This window comes from Scyliorhinus torazame, chromosome 12 (assembly GCF_047496885.1).
Source record: "Scyliorhinus torazame isolate Kashiwa2021f chromosome 12, sScyTor2.1, whole genome shotgun sequence".
Lineage (NCBI taxonomy): Eukaryota > Metazoa > Chordata > Chondrichthyes > Carcharhiniformes > Scyliorhinidae > Scyliorhinus > Scyliorhinus torazame.
In genome coordinates, this window is record NC_092718.1 from 224,183,213 (window position 1) to 224,202,817 (window position 19,605).

Sequence of the window (19,605 nt, forward strand, 5' to 3'; positions counted from 1 at the left end):
CTCCCCCTCCCCCCTGCCCTCCCTTCCCCCTCCCTTCCCCCTCCCTTCCACCCCTCCCCCCCCTCCCCCCCTCCCCTCCCCCCCTCCCCTCCCCCTGCCCTCCCCTCCCCCTCCCCTCCCCCTCCCCCTCCCCCCTCTCCCCTCCCCCCCTCCCCCTCCCCACCTCCCCTCCCCCCCTCCCCCTCCCCTCCCCTCCGCACTCTCCCCCTCCCCGCTCGCCCCCTCCCCGCTCGCCCCCTCTCCCCCTTCCCCCTCCCTACGCTCCCCCTCCCCCCCGCCTCCCCTCCCCCACGCACCCACTGAACCCCCTCCTCCACTCTTTCATCCCGTCTCCCGCCCCACCCTCCTCCCCATCTCCATCTGGAGGAAGTGACTCGGGCGTTACTATTTCCAGAGGGAGCTCCTAGCGAGGAAATGGTTGTTATTTTGGTATTGCTGGGCTGACGCTGCCCTCTGCTGGTCTCTCCACAGACTTACATCAGCTCTGTCCTGGTCTCAGTCAATCCCTACAAGGAACTGGAGATCTACACGAAGCAGCACATGGAGAGATACAGAGGAGTCAATTTCTACGAAGTCTCACCTCACATGTAAGTGCGGCCGAGTGGAACAGTGTTCGACAAGCGAGCTGGCAAGCAGAGCTTCTGAAATATTTACAGCTGATTCAAGTGTTTACCTCTCACAGCTTGTGATCGCAGAAGGACCGATCTCGGACGGGCCACATGGTGGGTGAGGTGAGGGAGGGGTTGGGGGCAGGTAGTGGGTGCGGTTGGTGGGATGGTGGGGACAGTGGCAGGGTTTGTATGGAGGGGTGGTGGGGTCTGGGTGAGGTGAGGGGGTAGGATAGTGGGGAGAGGGGCTTGTCGATTCGACCACCAGGAACCCAATGTGCTAACCTATTCTAAGCCATTTAATTGGCGAAAGTTGGATCGAGATCGGGAAAGGTGTTGGAAACTAATTCTATCAATAATTTTGAAAGCGACTGAAACAGCAGCTGGAGAATGAGGAGCTGCTGGGGTTACAGACAAGTAATGGTGATGGGGGCGGCACGGTAGCACAGTGGTTAGCACAGCTGCATCACAGCGCCAGGGACCCGGGTTCAATTCCAGGCCCTGGGTCACTGTCTGTGGGGAGTCTGCACGTTCTCCCCGTGTCTGCGTGGGTTTCCTCCGGGTGCTCCAGTTTCCTCCCACAGTCCAAAGACGTGCAGGTTAGGTGGATTGGCCATGATAAATGGGCCCTAGGTGGGGTTACGATGATAGGGTGGGGATCGGCCCTCGGTAGGGCGCTCTTTCAGAGGGTTAGTGCCGACTCGATGGGCCTCATTCTGCACGGGAGGGTTTCTGTGCTTTGGGCCAAAGCATTTTCTTTCGAAGGCAGGCGACAGAGCAAGTGCTGGAAAATGGGAGGAGAATGATGGCTGGCACAGACTCGATGGGCTGAATGGCCTCTATCTATGCTGGACTTCTTGATGATTCTATTCTATCATCAGGCTGAGAACAGTTGGAATTTGAATTCACAATCAAAATGTCCATGTAGTCAGATCAGATACAGCAGCCACTGTGAGAATCCACTGTCGACACAGTCTGATAATCAGCAGATAAATACTGGCCAGCACGCCAGAGATAACAACATTGCTCCTTTGTGAAAGAAGATCTTATACACCCAGCCGACAGGACAGACAGCACCCACTCAGTACTGACCCGCTGACAGTGCAGCACTCCCTCCGCACTGACCCTCTGACAGTGCAGCACTCCCTCAGTACTGACCCTCTGACAATGCAACACTCCCTCAGTACTGACCCTCTGACAGTGCGGCACTCCCTCAGTATTGACCCTCTGACAGTGCGGCACTCCCTCAGTACTGACCCTCTGACAGTGCGGCACTCCCTCAGTACTGACCCTCTGACAGTGCGGCACTCCCTCAGTACTGACCCTCTGACAGTGCAGCACTCCCTCAGTACTGACCCACTGACAATGCGACACTCCCTCAGTACTGACCCACTGACAGTGCGGCACTCCCTCAGTACTGACCCTCTGACAGTTCGGCACTCCCTCAGTACTGACCCACTGACAATGCGACACTCCCTCAGTACTGACCCACTGACAGTGCGGCACTCCCTCAGTACTGACCCTCTGACAGTGCAGCACTCCCTCAGTACTGACCCACTGACAGTGCGGCACTCCCTCAGTACTGACCCTCTGACAGTTCGGCACTCCCTCAGTACTGACCCTCTGACAGTGCAGCACTCCCTCAGTACTGACCCACTGACAGTGCGGCACTCCCTCAGTACTGACCCTCTGACAGTGCGGCACTCCCTCAGTACTGACCCTCTGACAGTGCAGCACTCCCTCAGTACTGACCCTCTGACAGTGCGGCACTCCCTCAGTACTGACCCTCTGACAGTGCGGCACTCCCTCAGTACTGACCCACTGACAGTGCGGCACTCCCTCAGTACTGACCCTCTGACAGTGCGGCACTCCCTCAGTACTGACCCTCTGACAGTGCAGCACTCCCTCAGTACTGACCCTCTGACAGTGCGGCACTCCCTCAGTACTGACCCACTGACAGTGCGGATCTCCCTCAGTACTGACCCTCTGACAGTGCGGCACTCCCTCAGTACTGACCCACTGACAGTGCGGCACTCCCTCAGTACTGACCCACTGACAGTGCGGATCTCCCTCAGTACTGACCCTCTGACAGTGCAGTACTGACCCTCTGACAGTGCAGCACTCCCTCAGTACTGACCCTCTGACAGTGCAGCACTCCCTCAGTACTGACCCACTGACAGTGCGGCACTCCCTCAGTATTGACCCTCTGACAGTGCAGCACTCCCTTAGTCCTGACCCTCTGACAGTGCAGCACTCCCTCAGTACTGACCCTCTGACAGTGCGGCACTCCCTCAGTACTGACCCTCTGACAGTGCAGCACTCCCTCAGTATTTACCCTCTGACAGTGCGGCACTCCCTCAGTATTTACCCTCTGACAGTGCAGCACTCCCTCAGTACTGACCCTCTGACAGTACGGCACTCCCTCAGTACTGACCCACTGACAGTGCGGATCTCCCTCAGTACTGACCCTCTGACAGTGCAGCACTCCCTCAGTACTGACCCTCTGACAGTGCAGCACTCCCTCAGTACTGACCCTCTGACAGTGCAGCACTCCCTCAGTACTGACCCACTGACAGTGCGGCACTCCCTCAGTATTGACCCTCTGACAGTGCAGCACTCCCTTAGTCCTGACCCTCTGACAGTGCAGCACTCCCTCAGTACTGACCCTCTGACAGTGCGGCACTCCCTCAGTACTGACCCTCTGACAGTGCAGCACTCCCTCAGTATTTACCCTCTGACAGTGCGGCACTCCCTCAGTATTTACCCTCTGACAGTGCAGCACTCCCTCAGTACTGACCCTCTGACAGTGCAGCACTCCCTTAGTCCTGACCCTCTGACAGTGCAGCACTCCCTCAGTACTGACCCTCTGACAGTGCGGCACTCCCTCAGTACTGACCCTCTGACAGTGCAGCACTCCCTCAGTATTTACCCTCTGACAGTGCGGCACTCCCTCAGTATTTACCCTCTGACAGTGCGGCACTCCCTCAGTACTGCACGGGAGTGTCCGCAGAGTCAGGTCATGGGTTTCAACCCACATCTACTGACTCAGCTGAGACTGCTGCCCACTCAGCATGTCTGACCTCAAAATAACGTTTGTTGATTCTTGCCTCATCCTGAATGAAGCGAGAGAGTGAATCGTGGGATCCACTCCAGCTTCCAATGTCAGAGTTTAATCCAGCTTTTTAAAAAATATATATTTTATTGCAAACATGTATCAAAACATGTTGCAGCGAACAAACACCCCGGGAAACATGTTACCCTACAATCAACTGTACAGATTTTTCTCTTTTTTGCCCCCCTCCCTCCCCTGCGTTGAACAGCCCCTGAAACACGGTGACAAACATCCCCCCACCTTTCCTCAACCCCCCCCTGAAGAGCCCCTTAACTCAAACTTTATCTTTTCTAACCGCAGGAAGTTGTATAGGTCACCCAACCAAGCCGCTACCCCCGGTGGCGATGCCGACCGCCACTCCAGCAGAATTCTCCGCTGTGCAATCAGAGAGGCGAAGGCCAAGGCATTGGCCTTCCTCCTCTCCAGGAGCTCCGGCTTCTCTGAGACCCCAAATATCGCCACCAAAGGGTCCGGGTCCACTCCCTCCTCCACTATCCTGGCTAAGACCGCGAACACTCCCGCCCAGAATCTTCCTAATTTTTGACAACCCCAAAACATGTGCGTGTGATTCGCTGGCCCCCGCCCACACCTCTCACACTCATCTGCTACCCCCTGAAAGGACCCACTCATTCTCGCCCGAGTCATATGCACCCTGTGCACAGCAATATCCTGCCTTGTTTACGCCGAGCGTTCTCGTGCTGAGAGTGGGGCTGGACACATTTCTTTTATCCCAATTAAAGGGCAATTCAGCATGGACGACCCACCCCCCCTGCACCTCTTTTTGGGTTGTGGGTTTGAGAGCCACGCAGACACGGGGAGAATGTGCAAACTCCACACGGACAGTGATCCAGAATTGAACCCGGGTCCTTGGCACCGTGTGGCAGCAGTGCTAACCACTGCGCCACCGTGCTACCCGCCGGACACATTTCCGTGGCGTGATTCAAAGGGCAGCTGGGAATCAGTGGGGTTAGTCACCTTTCTGGCAAGGACAGCAAGGGTCCTCCCGGAATGAGCACCGAGCCTGGTGGCTTGTTTGGTCATTTTTACTGAGTCCTGCTTTTAATTTCCAGTTTGTAAATTGTGTTTTAATGATCATGGTGCCTTGGCGATCTAAACTCTGTTACTCTGGATAATCAATGCAATGACACAACTCCTCCCTCTTGCACGGAATCATTCTTGTTGCTGTGCTCTTTCCTCTTTCCACCTTTTTTCTGTAACCTGGTGCCCAGAGCAGTAAAGGCAGTGAGTTTTAGACAGGACTGTCAGAGGATACAGCAGGATTTAGATTGTCTGGAGACTTGGGCGGAGAGATGGCAGATGGAGTTTAATCCGGACAAATGTGAGGTAATGCATTTTGGAAGGTCTAATGCAGGTAGGGAATATACAGTGAATGGTAGAACCCTCAAGAGTATTGAAAGTCAGAGAGATCTAGGTGTACAAGTCCACAGGTCACTGAAAGGGGCAACACAGGTGGGGAACGTAGTCAAGAAGGCATACGGCATGCTTGCCTTCATTGGCCGGGGCATTGAGTATAAGAATTGGCAAGTCATGTTGCAGCTGTATAGAACCTTAGTTAGGCCACACTTGGAGTATTGTGTTCAATTCTGGTCGCCACACTACCAGAAGGATGTGGAGGCTTTAGAGAGGGTGCAGAAGAGATTTACCAGGATGTTGCCTGGTATAGAGGGCATTAGCTATGAGGAGCGGTTGAATAAACTCGGTTTGTTCTCACTGGAACGACGGAGGTTGAGGGGTGACCTGATAGAGGTCTACAAAATTATGAGGGGCATAGACAGAGTGGATAGTCAGAGGCTTTTCCCCAGGGTAGAGGGGTCAATTACTAGGGGGCATAGGTTTAAGGTGTGAGGGGCAAGGTTTAGAGGAGATGTACGAGGCAAGTTTTTTACGCAGAGGGTAGTGGGTGCCTGGAACTCGCTGCCGGAGGAGGTGGTGGAAGCAGGGACGATAGTGACATTTAAGGGGCATTTTGACAAATACATGAATAGGATGGGAATAGAGGGATACGGACCCCGGAAATGTAGAAGATTGTAGTTTAGTCGGGCAGCATGGTCGGCACGGGCTTGGAGGGCCGAAGGGCCTGTTCCTGTGCTGTACATTTCTTTGCGCTTTGTGTAGGTGCTGCAGTTCCAACCTGCTCCACATCCACCTCCAACCCCGTCACTTTCTTATTGCTGCGAGTGGGATCTTGCTGTGTGATTTGCTTTCGACAATTGTAACTACATTTTTAAAAAGTACTTCATTGGGGGCAATCTGAGGTCCCGGAAAGTGCCAAAACTATGCAAGTGTTTATCCCGCACCATCCCCTCGCAGATCAGTGATATTTTATCCATGTCCAACTCATTTAGAATAATGAAGGGGGGCTCACCCCTCGGGTGCTGCTGGATGGTGTGAGAATGTTCCTGCTGTTCCACCCTGATGTTTCCCTGATCCTTCAGGGTACAGAACTGTTGATTGTTTACGTCCATTTTGGAAGGTTGCTGGGAGGTGAAGGTTCATTGTGTGTGTGATGGTTTGACTGATTCCAGAACGTTCCTGTGAAACAATTGCTCCTGAATGGGAAGGAGCAGTTGTCTCACTCCCAGAACTGTTAGTCAGGGAAAGTTCCAAAACAAGTTGAAGGCTTCCGGCGTATGCTGATAGTATCTTGCCAGTTGCTGGCTCGGGGGATTTGGTAGAATATTATTTTTAATTTAAAAACAATATATCCAATTAAGGGGCAATGTAGCGTGGCCAATCCACCTGCCCTGCACATCTCTGGGTTGTGGGGGTGAGACCCACGCAGACACTGGGAGAATGTGCAAACTCCACACGGGCAGTGACCCAGGGCTGGGATCGAACCCGGGACCTCGGTGCCGTGAGGCAGCAGTGCTAACCACTGAGCCGCCCTTTGATAGAATATTAAACACTGACCAAGCAAACCTGTCTTTTGTGTCACAATTTGATTCCAAATAGTTATTTGGTAGTGCAGAACGTATGCTATTACTGAAAAAAATACATCTTTTATCAAAGCTTTTTGACTCGCACTCATCAGGCATACCTGGAAGGGAAATCAACAAATTTATACTGTATGAGAAGAGTTGGCAAGTGGACTCCTTTTTTAAATTATTGGATGTGGGTGCTGCCCATCCCTAGTTGCCATTTCGGAGGGCATTTCAGAGCTGTGGGCGTGGTTGGTTAGGCCAGCACTGATTGACAATCCCTAGTTGCCCTTCAGAAGGTGGTGAGTTGCCTTCCTGAACCTCTGCCTTCCTTCATTGCTGTGGATCTGGAGTTACATATAGGCCAGACCAGGTCAGGATGGTGGGTTTCCTTCCCTAAAGGGTATTAGTGAACCAGATGGGGTTTTCAACAATTGTTTCACGGACTTTTATTTCCAGATTTTTAAAAATTGAATTCAAAGTTCACCATCTGCCAGGGTGGGATTTGAACCTGGATTCCCAGATTATTGCCCTTGAACATTGGATTACTTGTCCAATGGCAATAACACTATGCCACCCCTGATTGGTAGAGGCATTGTCATGGAGAATGCACCAGGTGATGGTGACTGACAGTTAACTGCCCAGCATTGTTTGAAATTTAACTCTGATCAAGGCAGTGTTCTGAGGAATGACCAGTGAATGGCTGTCACTTATGTTGTCTCAGAGAATTAGGTGCAATATAGATTGGATTGGATTTGTTTATTGTCACGTGTACCGAGGTACAGTGAAAAGTATTTTTCTGCGAGCAGCTCAAACAGACCATTAAGTACATGAAAAGAAAAGAAAATACATAATAGGGCAACACAAAAATGTAACTATATAGACACCGGCATCGGGTGAAGAATACATATGGGTGTACGTATTCTTTCTAAATGCAAAGAACACGGCCCTGTGTATTAATGTATATAGTTTCCGGGACACACACGTGCCACACTGTCAAAAAGCTTCGACAAAAAATGTCCCTTTTCAGTAATGTTCAGGTTGATTAGAACTGTATTGTGATATGGGGAGAGGTGTTCAGATTCAAAATAGGAGCATGTAGGTCCTATTTTCTCCTTTTTTAAATTTGTTCTTGGAGTGTGGGAGTCAAAGAATGAGGGGGGGATCTCATAGAAACTTATAAAATTCTGACAGGAATAGACAGGGTAGATGCAGGAAGGATGTTCCCGATGGTGGGTGTGTCCAGAACCAGGAGTCACAGTCTGAGGATTCAGGGTAAACCATTTCGGACAGAGATAGGGACACATTTCTTCACACAAAGAGTGGTGAGCCTGTGGAATTCATTACCACAGGAAGTAGTTGATGCTAAAACTTTGAATATATTCAAGAGGCGGCTGGATATAGCACTTGGGGAGAATGGGATCAAAGGCTATGGGGAGAAAGCAGGATTAGGCTATTGAGTTGGATGATCCGCCAGGCTCGAAGGGCCAAAAGGCCTCCTCCTGCTCCTATCGTCTATGTATCTATGTTAGGTACGCCAGCATTTATTGCCCATCCTTAATTGCCCTTGAGAAGGTAGCGGTGAGCCCGATACTGCAGTCCATGTGGTGTAGGTGCACCCACAGTGCAGTTAGGCAGTTCCAGGATTCTGACCCAGAGACAGTGAAGAAACGGATGATGAGTGACTTGGAGAGGATCTGGCTGGTGGCGGTGTTCCCACCTGTTTGCTGCCCTTGTCCCTCCTGGTAGTAGAGATCCTGGGTTTGGAAGTTGCTTTCCAAAGAGCTTTGGTAAGCTGCTGCATCTTGTGGATGGTACACACCACAGCTGTAATGGAGAGAGTGAATCTGGTGGATGGGGTGCGAATCCAGTGGGCCTTTGTTTTCCTGGCTCGTACTGACTGCATAGTGTGCCAGAGTGTGCGCCTGTTGCTGAAATCCTCATCCATATCTTTGTCAAGTGTAGACTTGACTATTCCAGCACCGTCCTGGCCAGTCTCTCACCTTGCACCCTCCGAGAACCTCGGCTCATTCACACAGCTGCCACCCTCGAACTTTCTCTAATTTCCCATCACCCCCTGAGCTCACTGACCTTTACCCATCACCCCCTGAGCTCACTGACCTTTACCCATCACCCCCTGAGCTCACTGACCTTTACCCATCACCCCCTGAGCTCACTGACCTTTACCCATCACCCCCTGAGCTCACTGACCTTTACCCATCACCCCCTGACCTTGCTGACCTTTACCCATCACCCCCTGAGCTCACTGACCTTTACCCATCACCCCCTGAGCTCGCTGACCTTTACCCATCACCCCCAGAGCTCACTGACCTTTACCCATCACCCCCTGAGCTCACTGACCTTTACCCATCACCCCCTGACCTTGCTGACCTTTACCCATCACCCCCTGAGCTCACTGACCTTTACCCATCACCCCCTGAGCTCGCTGACCTTTACCCATCACCCCCTGACCTTGCTGACCTTTACCCATCACCCCCTGAGCTCACTGACCTTTATCCATCACCCCCTGAGCTCGCTGACCTTTACCCATCACACCCTGAGCTCTCTGACCTTTACCCATCACCCCCTGAGCTCACTGACCTTTACCCATCACCCCCTGAGCTCACTGACCTTTACCCATCACCCCCTGAGCTCACTGACCTTTACCCATCACCCCTGAACTCACTGACCTTTACCCATCACCCTCTGAACTCACCGACCTTTACCCATCACCCCCTGAGCTCACTGACCTTTACCCATCACTCCCTGAACTCACTGACCTTTACCCATCACCCCCTGAGCTCACTGACCTTTACCCATTACCCCCTGAACGCACTGACCTTTACCCATCACCCCCTGAGCTCACTGACCTTTACCCATCACCCCCTGAGCTCACTGACCTTTACCCATCACCCCCTGACCTTGCTGACCTTTACCCATCACCCCCTGAGCTCACTGACCTTTACCCATCACCCCCTGAGCTCACTGACCTTTACCCATCACCCCCTGAGCTCACTGACCTTTACCCATCACCCCCTGACCTTGCTGACCTTTACCCATCACCCCCTGAGCTCACTGACCTTTACCCATCACCCCCTGAGCTCGCTGACCTTTACCCATCACTCCCCGAGCTCACTGACCTTTACCCATCACCCCCTGAGCTCACTGACGTTTACCCATCACCCCCTGACCTTGCTGACCTTTACCCATCACCCCCTGAGCTCACTGACCTTTACCCATCACCCCCTGAGCTCGCTGACCTTTACCCATCACCCTCTGAGCTCTCTGACCTTTACCCATCACCCCCTGAGCTCACTGACCGTTACCCATCACCCCCTGAGCTCACTGACCTTTACCCATCACCCCCTGAGCTCACTGACCTTTACCCATCACCCCCTGACCTTGCTGACCTTTACCCATCACCCCCTGAGCTCACTGACCTTTACCCATCACCCCCTGAGCTCACTGACCTTTACCCATCACCCCCTGAGCTCACTGACCTTTACCCATCACCCCCTGAGCTCGCTGACCTTTACCCATCACCCTCTGAGCTCTCTGACCTTTACCCATCACCCCCTGAGCTCACTGACCGTTACCCATCACCCCCTGAGCTCACTGACCTTTACCCATCACTCCCTGAACTCACTGACCTTTACCCATCACCCCCTGAGCTCACTGACCTTTACCCATTACCCCCTGAACTCACTGACCTTTACCCATCACCCTCTGAACTCACTGACCTTTACCCATCACCCCCTGAGCTCACTGACCTTTACCCATTACCCTCTGAACTCACTGACCTTTACCCATTACCCCCTGAACTCACTGACCTTTACCCATTACCCTCTGAACTCACTGACATACTTTGGCTCCTGGTCTGCCAATTAAAAGAAAAATTCCTTGTTTTCAAATCCCTTCATGTCCTCTCTCCTGAACTCTCTCACCTTCTGATTCCCGAGAGCTTTGAGATGTCCACACTCCTCAAATTCCAAACTGTTATGTAGGCACGGTAGCACAGTGGTTAGCACTGTTGCTTCACAGCGCCAGGGTCCCGGGTTCGATTCCCCGCTGGGTCACTGTCTATGTGGAGTCTGCACTTTCTCCCCGTGTCTGCGTGGGTTTCCTCCGGGTGCTCCGGTTTCCTCCCACAAGTCCCGAAAGATGTGCTGTTAGGTGGATTGGACATTCTGAATTCTCCCTCTGTGACCCGAACAGGCGCCGGAGTGTGGCGACTGGGGGCTTTTCACAGTAACGTCATTGCAGTGTTAATGTAAGCCTACTTATGACCCAAAAGAAGATTATTATATTCCTGATGTTAATTGCTCCACTATCGATGTCACTTCAGCTACAGAGGGTCTAAGCTCTGGACATCCTTACCAAAACTCTTCACTTCTCTCTCCTCTTCTAAGTTGTTCCTCAGTATGTCCTTATGTGGCTTGGTGTTTGTTTATGCCGGTTCGAGCTCCTGTGAAACACCTTTGCATGGTTTACTATATTATGAATGGAAGTTCTTAATATCTTTTTAAAAAAAAGTTAGAGTACCTGATTCATTTTTTCCAATTAAGGGGCAATGTAGCGTGTCCAATCCGCCTACCCTTCACATCTTTGGGTTGTGGGGGCAAAACCCACTCAAACACGGGGAGAATGTGCAAACTCAACGCGGACAGTGACCCAGAGCTGGGATTGAACCTGGGACCTCGGGCGTGAGGTAGCAGTGCTAACCACTGCGTCACCGTGCTGCCTGGAAGTTCTTAATATCGAGCTTGTTGAGAGCTCTGGAACTGCTCCGCTCCATGGCCATGCGATTTCACAACCCCAAGTGATTGATGTTCCTGGCCAGGTAATTTCAACCTGAAAGGCTTTGTCCAACAATCTGCTGACTAAAGGCAGTGCCATTACTGCTCTGTAATGTGTTAGGCTGCAACATCAGCACTACCTCCACTCTCACACATACCAGACTGCTCACCTCGTAGTATCTTCACAGTAACGTCATCACAGTGTCAACATAAACCGACTTGTGGCACAAATAAAGATTATATCGAAGGGACTGTGCAATGCTACAATCGAGCATGTGGCCCCGGGGAAGGCAGACGAGAAGAATCGGCCAGAACCCCGATTCGAACCTGCCTCTTCTCCGGCAACGACATAATTGGGCTCCATGGTGAGGCCCCTCTGGCCAAATGGCAACTGTCTGGGCTCACGCATGTGCAAGGGCCAGAGAGAAGATTATAGTGACATCAGCCTCTGCTTAGACACCATCTGCCCATACCTCAAGAAGGATATATTGACCTTGGAAGGGGATGCAGCATAGATTAACTAGAATCACACACCCCTGGCCTAAAAGAGTTACATTTTGAGGAGTGTTTGACAAAGTAGGTTTGCATTCCCAAATACCAGCTCCTAACCACACTCTCTGTGCTTTGTAGTTATGCCATATCAGACAACTCGTACCGTTCGATGAAGTCGGAGCAGAAAGACCAGTGCATCCTGATCTCCGGTGAGAGTGGAGCTGGGAAAACCGAAGCCTCTAAGAAGATTCTTCAGTACTATGCAGTGACCTGTCCGGCCAGCGTGAGAGTGGAGACTGTGAGAGACCGGCTACTCCAGTCTAACCCGGTGCTGGAGGTAAGCAGCTTTCTGAAAATGAAAATCGCTTATTGTCACAAGTAGGCTTCAAATGAAGTTACTGTGAAAAGCCCCTAGTCGCCACATTCCGGCGCCTGTTCGGGGAGGCTGGTACGGGAATTGAACCGTGCTGCTGGCCTGCCTTGGTCTGCTTTCAAAGCCAGCGATTTAGCCCTGTGCTATCTTAACTGTTGGATACTCCCCACGATGGACTATCCTGGGCAAAAATGTCCCTGCAAATTTCCATATGCACAGCACCTGATCTCTGCGGGGAAATATTGAACTTTGATTTATCTCCCACCAGAGGGAGCTTTCATGATCGAGTCTGTCGTGGACAGTCCCAAACAGAGGATCAATGGCCTCCAGTCCAGCCTGGTGCCAGTGGAGAGCTCTGATAGGGGGAATGGGGTGAACAGAGTTATCATTTGATCAGAACAAGGATCTGAAATGTGGACGCTGCTTCGCTCTCTGCAAGTGCTGCAGACCAGTGGAATGTTTCCAGCCCCTCCTGTCTGTCTGGCAGATTCCCACCACGTGCAGCATTTTACTTTTTTATGCGTGAAAGTAGTTCTGAATCTGGAATTATGACAATCTTCTGACTGCCGTGTCCCCACTCCTACTGTTGGTTTTCACACGCACTTGGTTGGGAGTTTACTGCTTTGTGAGGAACTGTTGTTCGCAACGCAGAGGCCGGCCTTGACCCAACAATCCTTGTTTGTGTTTTTCAGGCATTTGGAAATGCTAAAACCTTACGCAATGATAATTCCAGCCGCTTTGGCAAGTACATGGACATTCAGTTTGATTTCAGGGTAAGAATGGGAAATATTCCTGCAATCTGAGTTGTTGTAAATGTTGGGATCACTGAACAGGACAGTCTGTGAGTTGAAGTTGATCAGACTTTGAGGACTCGCTTTCAGAGTTTCTAGACATTTGGAGTACTTTCTCCTTTCTTTTTGCTCCTCAGTTTTTGTCAGTTAGACTAAGTAACGGTCGGGCTTCGCACACTCTTCCATCCTTCCCATAGGGTCTGTTTGAGTGATTTTGCTGCACTGTTGGTAACTGCTGTGTTTTGTGTTTGTAGGGGGCACCAGTGGGAGGCCACATCCTCAATTACCTGCTGGAGAAATCCCGAGTCGTTCATCAGAATCACGGCGAGAGAAACTTTCACATCTTTTACCAAGTGATAGAAGGAGGGGATGAGGACCTACTGAGGAGATTGGGGCTGGAACGCAATCCCCAGAGCTACCAATATCTAGTGAAAGTAAGGAGCGTGTGGAGAGTCTGGGCGAGGGTTGGGGAAGCAGGAACTTGGGCTGAGAAGAGAGTCCAGGCAGGTCTTTGCGCTGTGTTGACCTCAGCATCTGCTGAGCTAGTGAGGGAATCAGCCAAGACTTGATCTCTCTCCAGCTCCCATCCCTGCTGGAAAATACATGGACAAGAGGAGAGGACAATGCTTCACACAGTGCAACATTCTGTCTGCATTCACTGTCTAGGACCTGGTTAGTCCCTCAGTCAAGGTCATGGAAGATGACATGTTGGTGGATGTGTGATCTCGGAGTCGGGGCTCAGGGAAGACGACACCTGCAGAAACGGAGGGAAGAAAATTTTGGGCATATTGGGTGGAGGGTGGAAGGGAATTTACTTCCACCCTCCTCCAGTGAAGTTGTGGCAGATGTGCCCCCCAAAACCAGTTTGAGCTCTACGTTAGTGAGATCCACCAGAATCCGCATTTACTCAGGGACACAGTGCATGATAATGTTCCTTTTACCGAAAAAAATGCCTGTTCTGTCTTTCAGGGTCATTGTGCAAAAGTGAGCTCCATCAACGATAAGAATGATTGGAAAACAGTGCACAAAGCGCTGTCTGTCATTGATTTCAGTAACGCTGACATAGAGGTAGGTTATGGGCTGGCCCTGGGATGCGTCAGTGATTTCAGACACCGGCCTGTTTGGGTTTGGGGTGTGATGATTCTGGGTTTGAATCCTCGCAGGAATGGGCCAGGCTTCAGGGGTGGCCAGATAGGATGATGCAACGATGCTAGTACTGGATTAGAAACCCTGCGAATGGCAGCATATACACACAGAGGAAGGACATTTGGCCCAACCAGCCCATGCCAATGTTGGTGCTCCACACAATCCTCCCCACTCGCATCATTTCTCATCTATACCATTGTGTAGCTCTATTCCTGTCTGCCTCATGTGTTTGTCCAACTTGTATCTATAATCTTCATTTCAACCACTCTCTGTAGTAGTGAGTTCCACATTCTCACCACTCTTTGAGTAAAGAAGTTTCTTCTCAATTCCATATTGGATTTTTATATTACCTTTTGGAATCTTATCCTATATTAATGGCCTGTAGGTACTCCCACTGCACAAGTGGGAACTGCTACTGTTGCTTGAGCTGCTCCTGCCAGGAGATCTTCTGTCATCGTATGTCACGCCTGTCTGTCACCCGAGTTTCTGACCTAAGTAATCTCTCAAGAGGCCACCTGTCTTCTCAACTAATAATCTTTATTCTTGTCACAAGTAGGCTTACACTAACACTGCAATGAAATTACTGTGAAAATGTAACTCCCACAAGTCCCGAAAGACGTGCTGTTGGGTGAATTGGACATTCTGAATTCTCCCTCTGTGTACCCGAACAGGCGCCGGAGTGTGGCGACTAGGGGCTTTTCATTGCAGCGTTAATGTAAGCCTACTTGTGACAATAAAGGTTATTATTATTGTAGGGGGCGAGGGGAGGGAGGGGTTCGGTTTTGTGAGGGGATCGGTCATGGTTTCTGGGTTGTACATGTGTATTGCCGTTTTATTCTCTTGCGTTCTTGTATTATTTTGTATTATGTATAAAATGGAAACATTTGAATAAAAATATATATTTTTAAAATGTTCAAGGCAGAAGTGGATAGATTCTTGGTCAGCAAGAGGGTGACAGGTTATCGGGGGTCGGAGCGATGCAGATTTGAGATTACTATCAGATCAACCATAACCTGATTAAATGGTGGAGCAGTCTCGAGGGGCTGAATGGCCCACTCCTGCTCCCTGTTTGTATGTTTGAGAATTAGCCATGATCATCTTAAATGCTGGAGCAAGCTGGAGGAGCCAAATGGCCGACTGCTGCTCCTGTTTTCTGTTTAGCAATCATTCCTCCCTTCTCCCTCTCTCAGTCCCAATGGTTAAAGGAGATGGGTTGATGTCCCTCGCTGATCACTCACCTTTATACCAATTGCGCAGTGATGTCATCACCAAGAAGCGGATTGCTTGGTCCGAGCCCTGTTTGAGGACAGTAGCTGTCAACACCTGGTATGTTCCTCGAATACCTGCAAGATATATTAAATCCCTCAATGAGATTTTCCTCAATGAGATCTGAATTGTCTGGAGGGTACAATGTGGCCCTGGTCCTTAGTATCCTGTCCAGTGGGCCTGAAAGCAGAGTTATCCAATATGTTAGCCACGAATAGAAGGTGTAAGTGTTTTAATCATTGCAAAGATTTTTCATCATTGTTTTGTGCATGATGGAAGATGTTTGTTGAGTAAATATTTATCTGTGAACCACATTTCCTGGAATTGTGTGGGAGGCTTTTTCTCCTGAATTGTCTGCATGCCAGTAAGTAATGAGTAATTTTTAAACTCAGAAAATCAGGCGCACTGTTTGTTACAAATCTCAGTGTCCATACTTCAGTCAATGACTCTTCCTCCGGGGGAGGGGGGGGGGGGGGGGGTACAGGCAGAGGGAAGGTGAGGGGCAGGATGCAAGGAGAGAAAGGGGAAGAGCGAGAATAGGGCAGGATGGGGGGATAGGAAGGGAGGAGGCAAGGTGAGGCAGAGGGCAAAGGAGCAGTGGGATGGAGGGAGGGGCAGGGAAGGGAGGTTGGGGCAGAGGGAGGGAGCTTGTTGTATCATCAATGAACCTCTTTATTTTCTTTTCTACTTTGAACAGGAGCTGCTGAATGTTGTAGCCAGTGTTCTGCACCTGGGGAATTTACAATGCTCCTCAGATGATGATGGAAACGCCACCATTACTGGTGAAAATCAGATCAGACTGCTGTCCCGGGTCAGTACTACCCTCCGCTGTCAGTACTGCCCCCCGCTGTCAGTACTGCCCCATCGCTGTCAGTACTGCCCCATCGCTGTTGGTACTGCCCCCCCGCTGTCGGTACTGCCCCCCCGCTGTCAGTACTGCCCTCCGCTGTCAGTACTGCCCTCTGCTGTCAGTACTGCCCCATCGCTGTCAGTACTGCCCCATCGCTGTCAGTGCTGCCCCATCGCTGTCAGTGCTGCCCCATCGCTGTCAGTACTGCCCTCCGCTGTCAGTACTGTCCCCCCGCTGTCAGTGCTGCCCCATCGCTGTCAGTGCTGCCCCATCGCTGTCAGTACTGCCCTCCGCTGTCAGTGCTGCCCTCCGCTGTCAGTGCTGCCCCATCGCTGTCAGTACTGCCCCATCGCTGTCAGTACTGCCCCATCGCTGTCAGTACTGCCCCATCGCTGTCAGTACTGCCCCATCGCTGTCGGTACTGCCCTCCGCTGTCGGTACTGCCCCATCGCTGTCGGTACTGCCCTCCGCTGTCGGTACTGCCCTCCGCTGTCAGTACTGCCCCATCGCTGTCAGTACTGCCCCATCGCTGTCAGTACTGCCCCATCGCTGTCAGTACTGCCCCATCGCTGTCGGTACTGCCCCATCGCTGTCAGTACTGCCCCATCGCTGTCAGTGCTGCCCCATCGCTGTCGGTACTGCCCCATCGCTGTCAGTGCTGCCCTCCGCTGTCAGTACTGCCCTCCGCTGTCAGTACTGCCCCATCGCTGTCAGTACTGCCCCATCGCTGTCAGTGCTGCCCCATCGCTGTCAGTACTGCCCTCCGCTGTCAGTACTGCCCCATCGCTGTCAGTACTGCCCCATCGCTGTCAGTACTGCCCCATCGCTGTCAGTGCTGCCCTCCGCTGTCAGTACTGCCCCATCGCTGTCAGTGCTGCCCCATCGCTGTCAGTACTGCCCTCCGCTGTCAGTACTGCCCCATCGCTGTCAGTACTGCCCCATCGCTGTCAGTGCTGCCCCATCGCTGTCAGTACTGCCCTCCGCTGTCAGTACTGCCCCATCGCTGTCAGTACTGCCCCATCGCTGTCAGTACTGCCCCATCGCTGTCAGTGCTGCCCTCCGCTGTCAGTACTGCCCCATCGCTGTCAGTGCTGCCCCATCGCTGTCAGTACTGCCCCATCGCTGTCAGTGCTGCCCCATCGCTGTCAGTACTGCCCCATCGCTGTCAGTACTGCCCCATCGCTGTCAGTACTGCCCTCCGCTGTCAGTACTGCCCCATCGCTGTCAGTACTGCCCCATCGCTGTCAGTACTGCCCCATCGCTGTCAGTGCTGCCCTCCGCTGTCAGTACTGCCCTCCGCTGTCAGTACTGCCCCATCGCTGTCAGTGCTGCCCCATCGCTGTCAGTGCTGCCCCATCGCTGTCAGTACTGCCCTCCGCTGTCAGTACTGCCCCATCGCTGTCAGTACTGCCCCATCGCTGTCAGTACTGCCCCATCGCTGTCAGTGCTGCCCTCCGCTGTCGGTACTGCCCCACCGCTGTCAGTACTGCCCCATCGCTGTCAGTACTGCCCCACCGCTGTCAGTGCTGCCCCATCGCTGTCAGTGCTGCCCTCCGCTGTCAGTACTGCCCCATCGCTGTCACTGCTGCCCCATCGCTGTCAGTACTGCCCCATCGCTGTCAGTGCTGCCCCATCGCTGTCAGTGCTGCCCCATCGCTGTCAGTACTGCCCTCCGCTGTCAGTACTGCCCCATCGCTGTCAGTACTGCCCCATCGCTGTCAGTACTGCCCCATCGCTGTCAGTGCTGCCCTCCGCTGTCGGTACTGCCCTCCGCTGTCAGTGCTGCCCCATCGCTGTCAGTACTGCCCCATCGCTGTCAGTACTGCCCTCCGTTGTCAGTACTGCCCTCCGCTGTCAGTACTGCCCTCCGCTGTCGGTACTGCCCTCCGCTGTCGGTACTGCCCTCCGCTGTCAGTGCTGCCCCATCGCTGTCAGTACTGCCCCATCGCTGTCAGTACTGCCCCATCGCTGTCAGTACTGCCCCATCGCTGTCAGTACTGCCCTCCGCTGTCAGTACTGCCCCATCGCTGTCAGTACTGCCCCATCGCTGTCAGTACTGCCCTCCGCTGTCAGTACTGCCCCATCGCTGTCAGTACTGCCCCATCGCTGTCGGTACTGCCCCATCGCTGTCAGTGCTGCCCCATCGCTGTCAGTACTGCCCTCCGCTGTCAGTACTGTCCCCCGCTCTCAGTACTGCCCTCCGCTGTCAGTGCTGCCCTCCGCTGTCAGTGCTGCCCTCCGCTGTCAGTGCTGCCCCATCGCTGTCTGTAATGCGCCATCGCTGTCAGTACTGCCCTCCGCTGTCGGTACTGCCCTCCGCTGTCAGTGCTGCCCCATCGCTGTCAGTACTGCCCCATCGCTGTCAGTACTGCCCCATCGCTGTCAGTACTGCCCCATCGCTGTCAGTACTGCCCCATCGCTGTCAGTACTGCCCTCCGCTGTCAGTACTGCCCCATCGCTGTCAGTACTGCCCCATCGCTGTCAGTGCTGCCCTCCGCTGTCAGTACTGCCCCATCACTGTCGGTACTGCCCCATCGCTGTCAGTACTGCCCTCCGCTGTCAGTGCTGCCCCATCGCTGTCAGTACTGCCCTCCGCTGTCAGTACTGCCCCATCGCTGTCAGTGCTGCCCCATCGCTGTCAGTGCTGCCCCATCGTTGTCAGTACTGCCCTCCGCTGTCAGTGCTGCCCCATCGCTGTCAGTACTGCCCTCCGCTGTCAGTACTGCCCCATCACTGTCGGTACTGCCCCATCGCTGTCAGTACTGCCCTCCGCTGTCAGTGCTGCCCTCCGCTGTCAGTGCTGTTCTCCGCTGTCAGTACTGTTCTCCGCTGTCAGTGCTGTCCCCCGCTGTCAGTACTGTCCCCCGCTGTCAGTACTGTCCCCCGCTGTCAGTACTGCCCCATCGATGTCGGTACTGCCCTCCGCTGTCAGTACTGCCCCATCGCTGTCAGTACTGCCCCATCGCTGTCGGTACTGCCCCATCGCTGTCAGTACTGCCCCATCGCTGTCAGTACTGCCCCATCGCTGTCAGTACTGCCCCATCGCTGTCAGTGCTGCCCCATCGCTGTCAGTGCTGCCCTCCGCTGTCAGTACTGCCCCATCGCTGTCAGTGCTGCCCTCCGCTGTCAGTACTGCCCTCCGCTGTCAGTACTGCCCCATCGCTGTCAGTGCTGCCCCATCGCTGTCAGTACTGCCCCATCGTTGTCAGTACTGCCCCATCGCTGTCAGTAC

The 19,605-nt window shown here is 52.8% G+C and overlaps 1 protein-coding gene across 1 annotated transcript in view; it reads left to right on the plus strand.

Moving 5' to 3' along the window:
* LOC140387138 (unconventional myosin-Ic-like) overlaps positions 1-19,605 on the plus strand; it is a 101,870-nt gene that overhangs the window by 5,906 nt on the left and 76,359 nt on the right. Inside the window, exons 2-7 of the mRNA XM_072470149.1 lie at positions 472-587; positions 12,086-12,284; positions 13,013-13,093; positions 13,366-13,545; positions 14,081-14,179; positions 16,221-16,334. Coding sequence (XP_072326250.1) covers positions 472-587; positions 12,086-12,284; positions 13,013-13,093; positions 13,366-13,545; positions 14,081-14,179; positions 16,221-16,334 — 789 coding nt within the window. The remainder of the gene's footprint in view (positions 1-471; positions 588-12,085; positions 12,285-13,012; positions 13,094-13,365; positions 13,546-14,080; positions 14,180-16,220; positions 16,335-19,605) is intronic.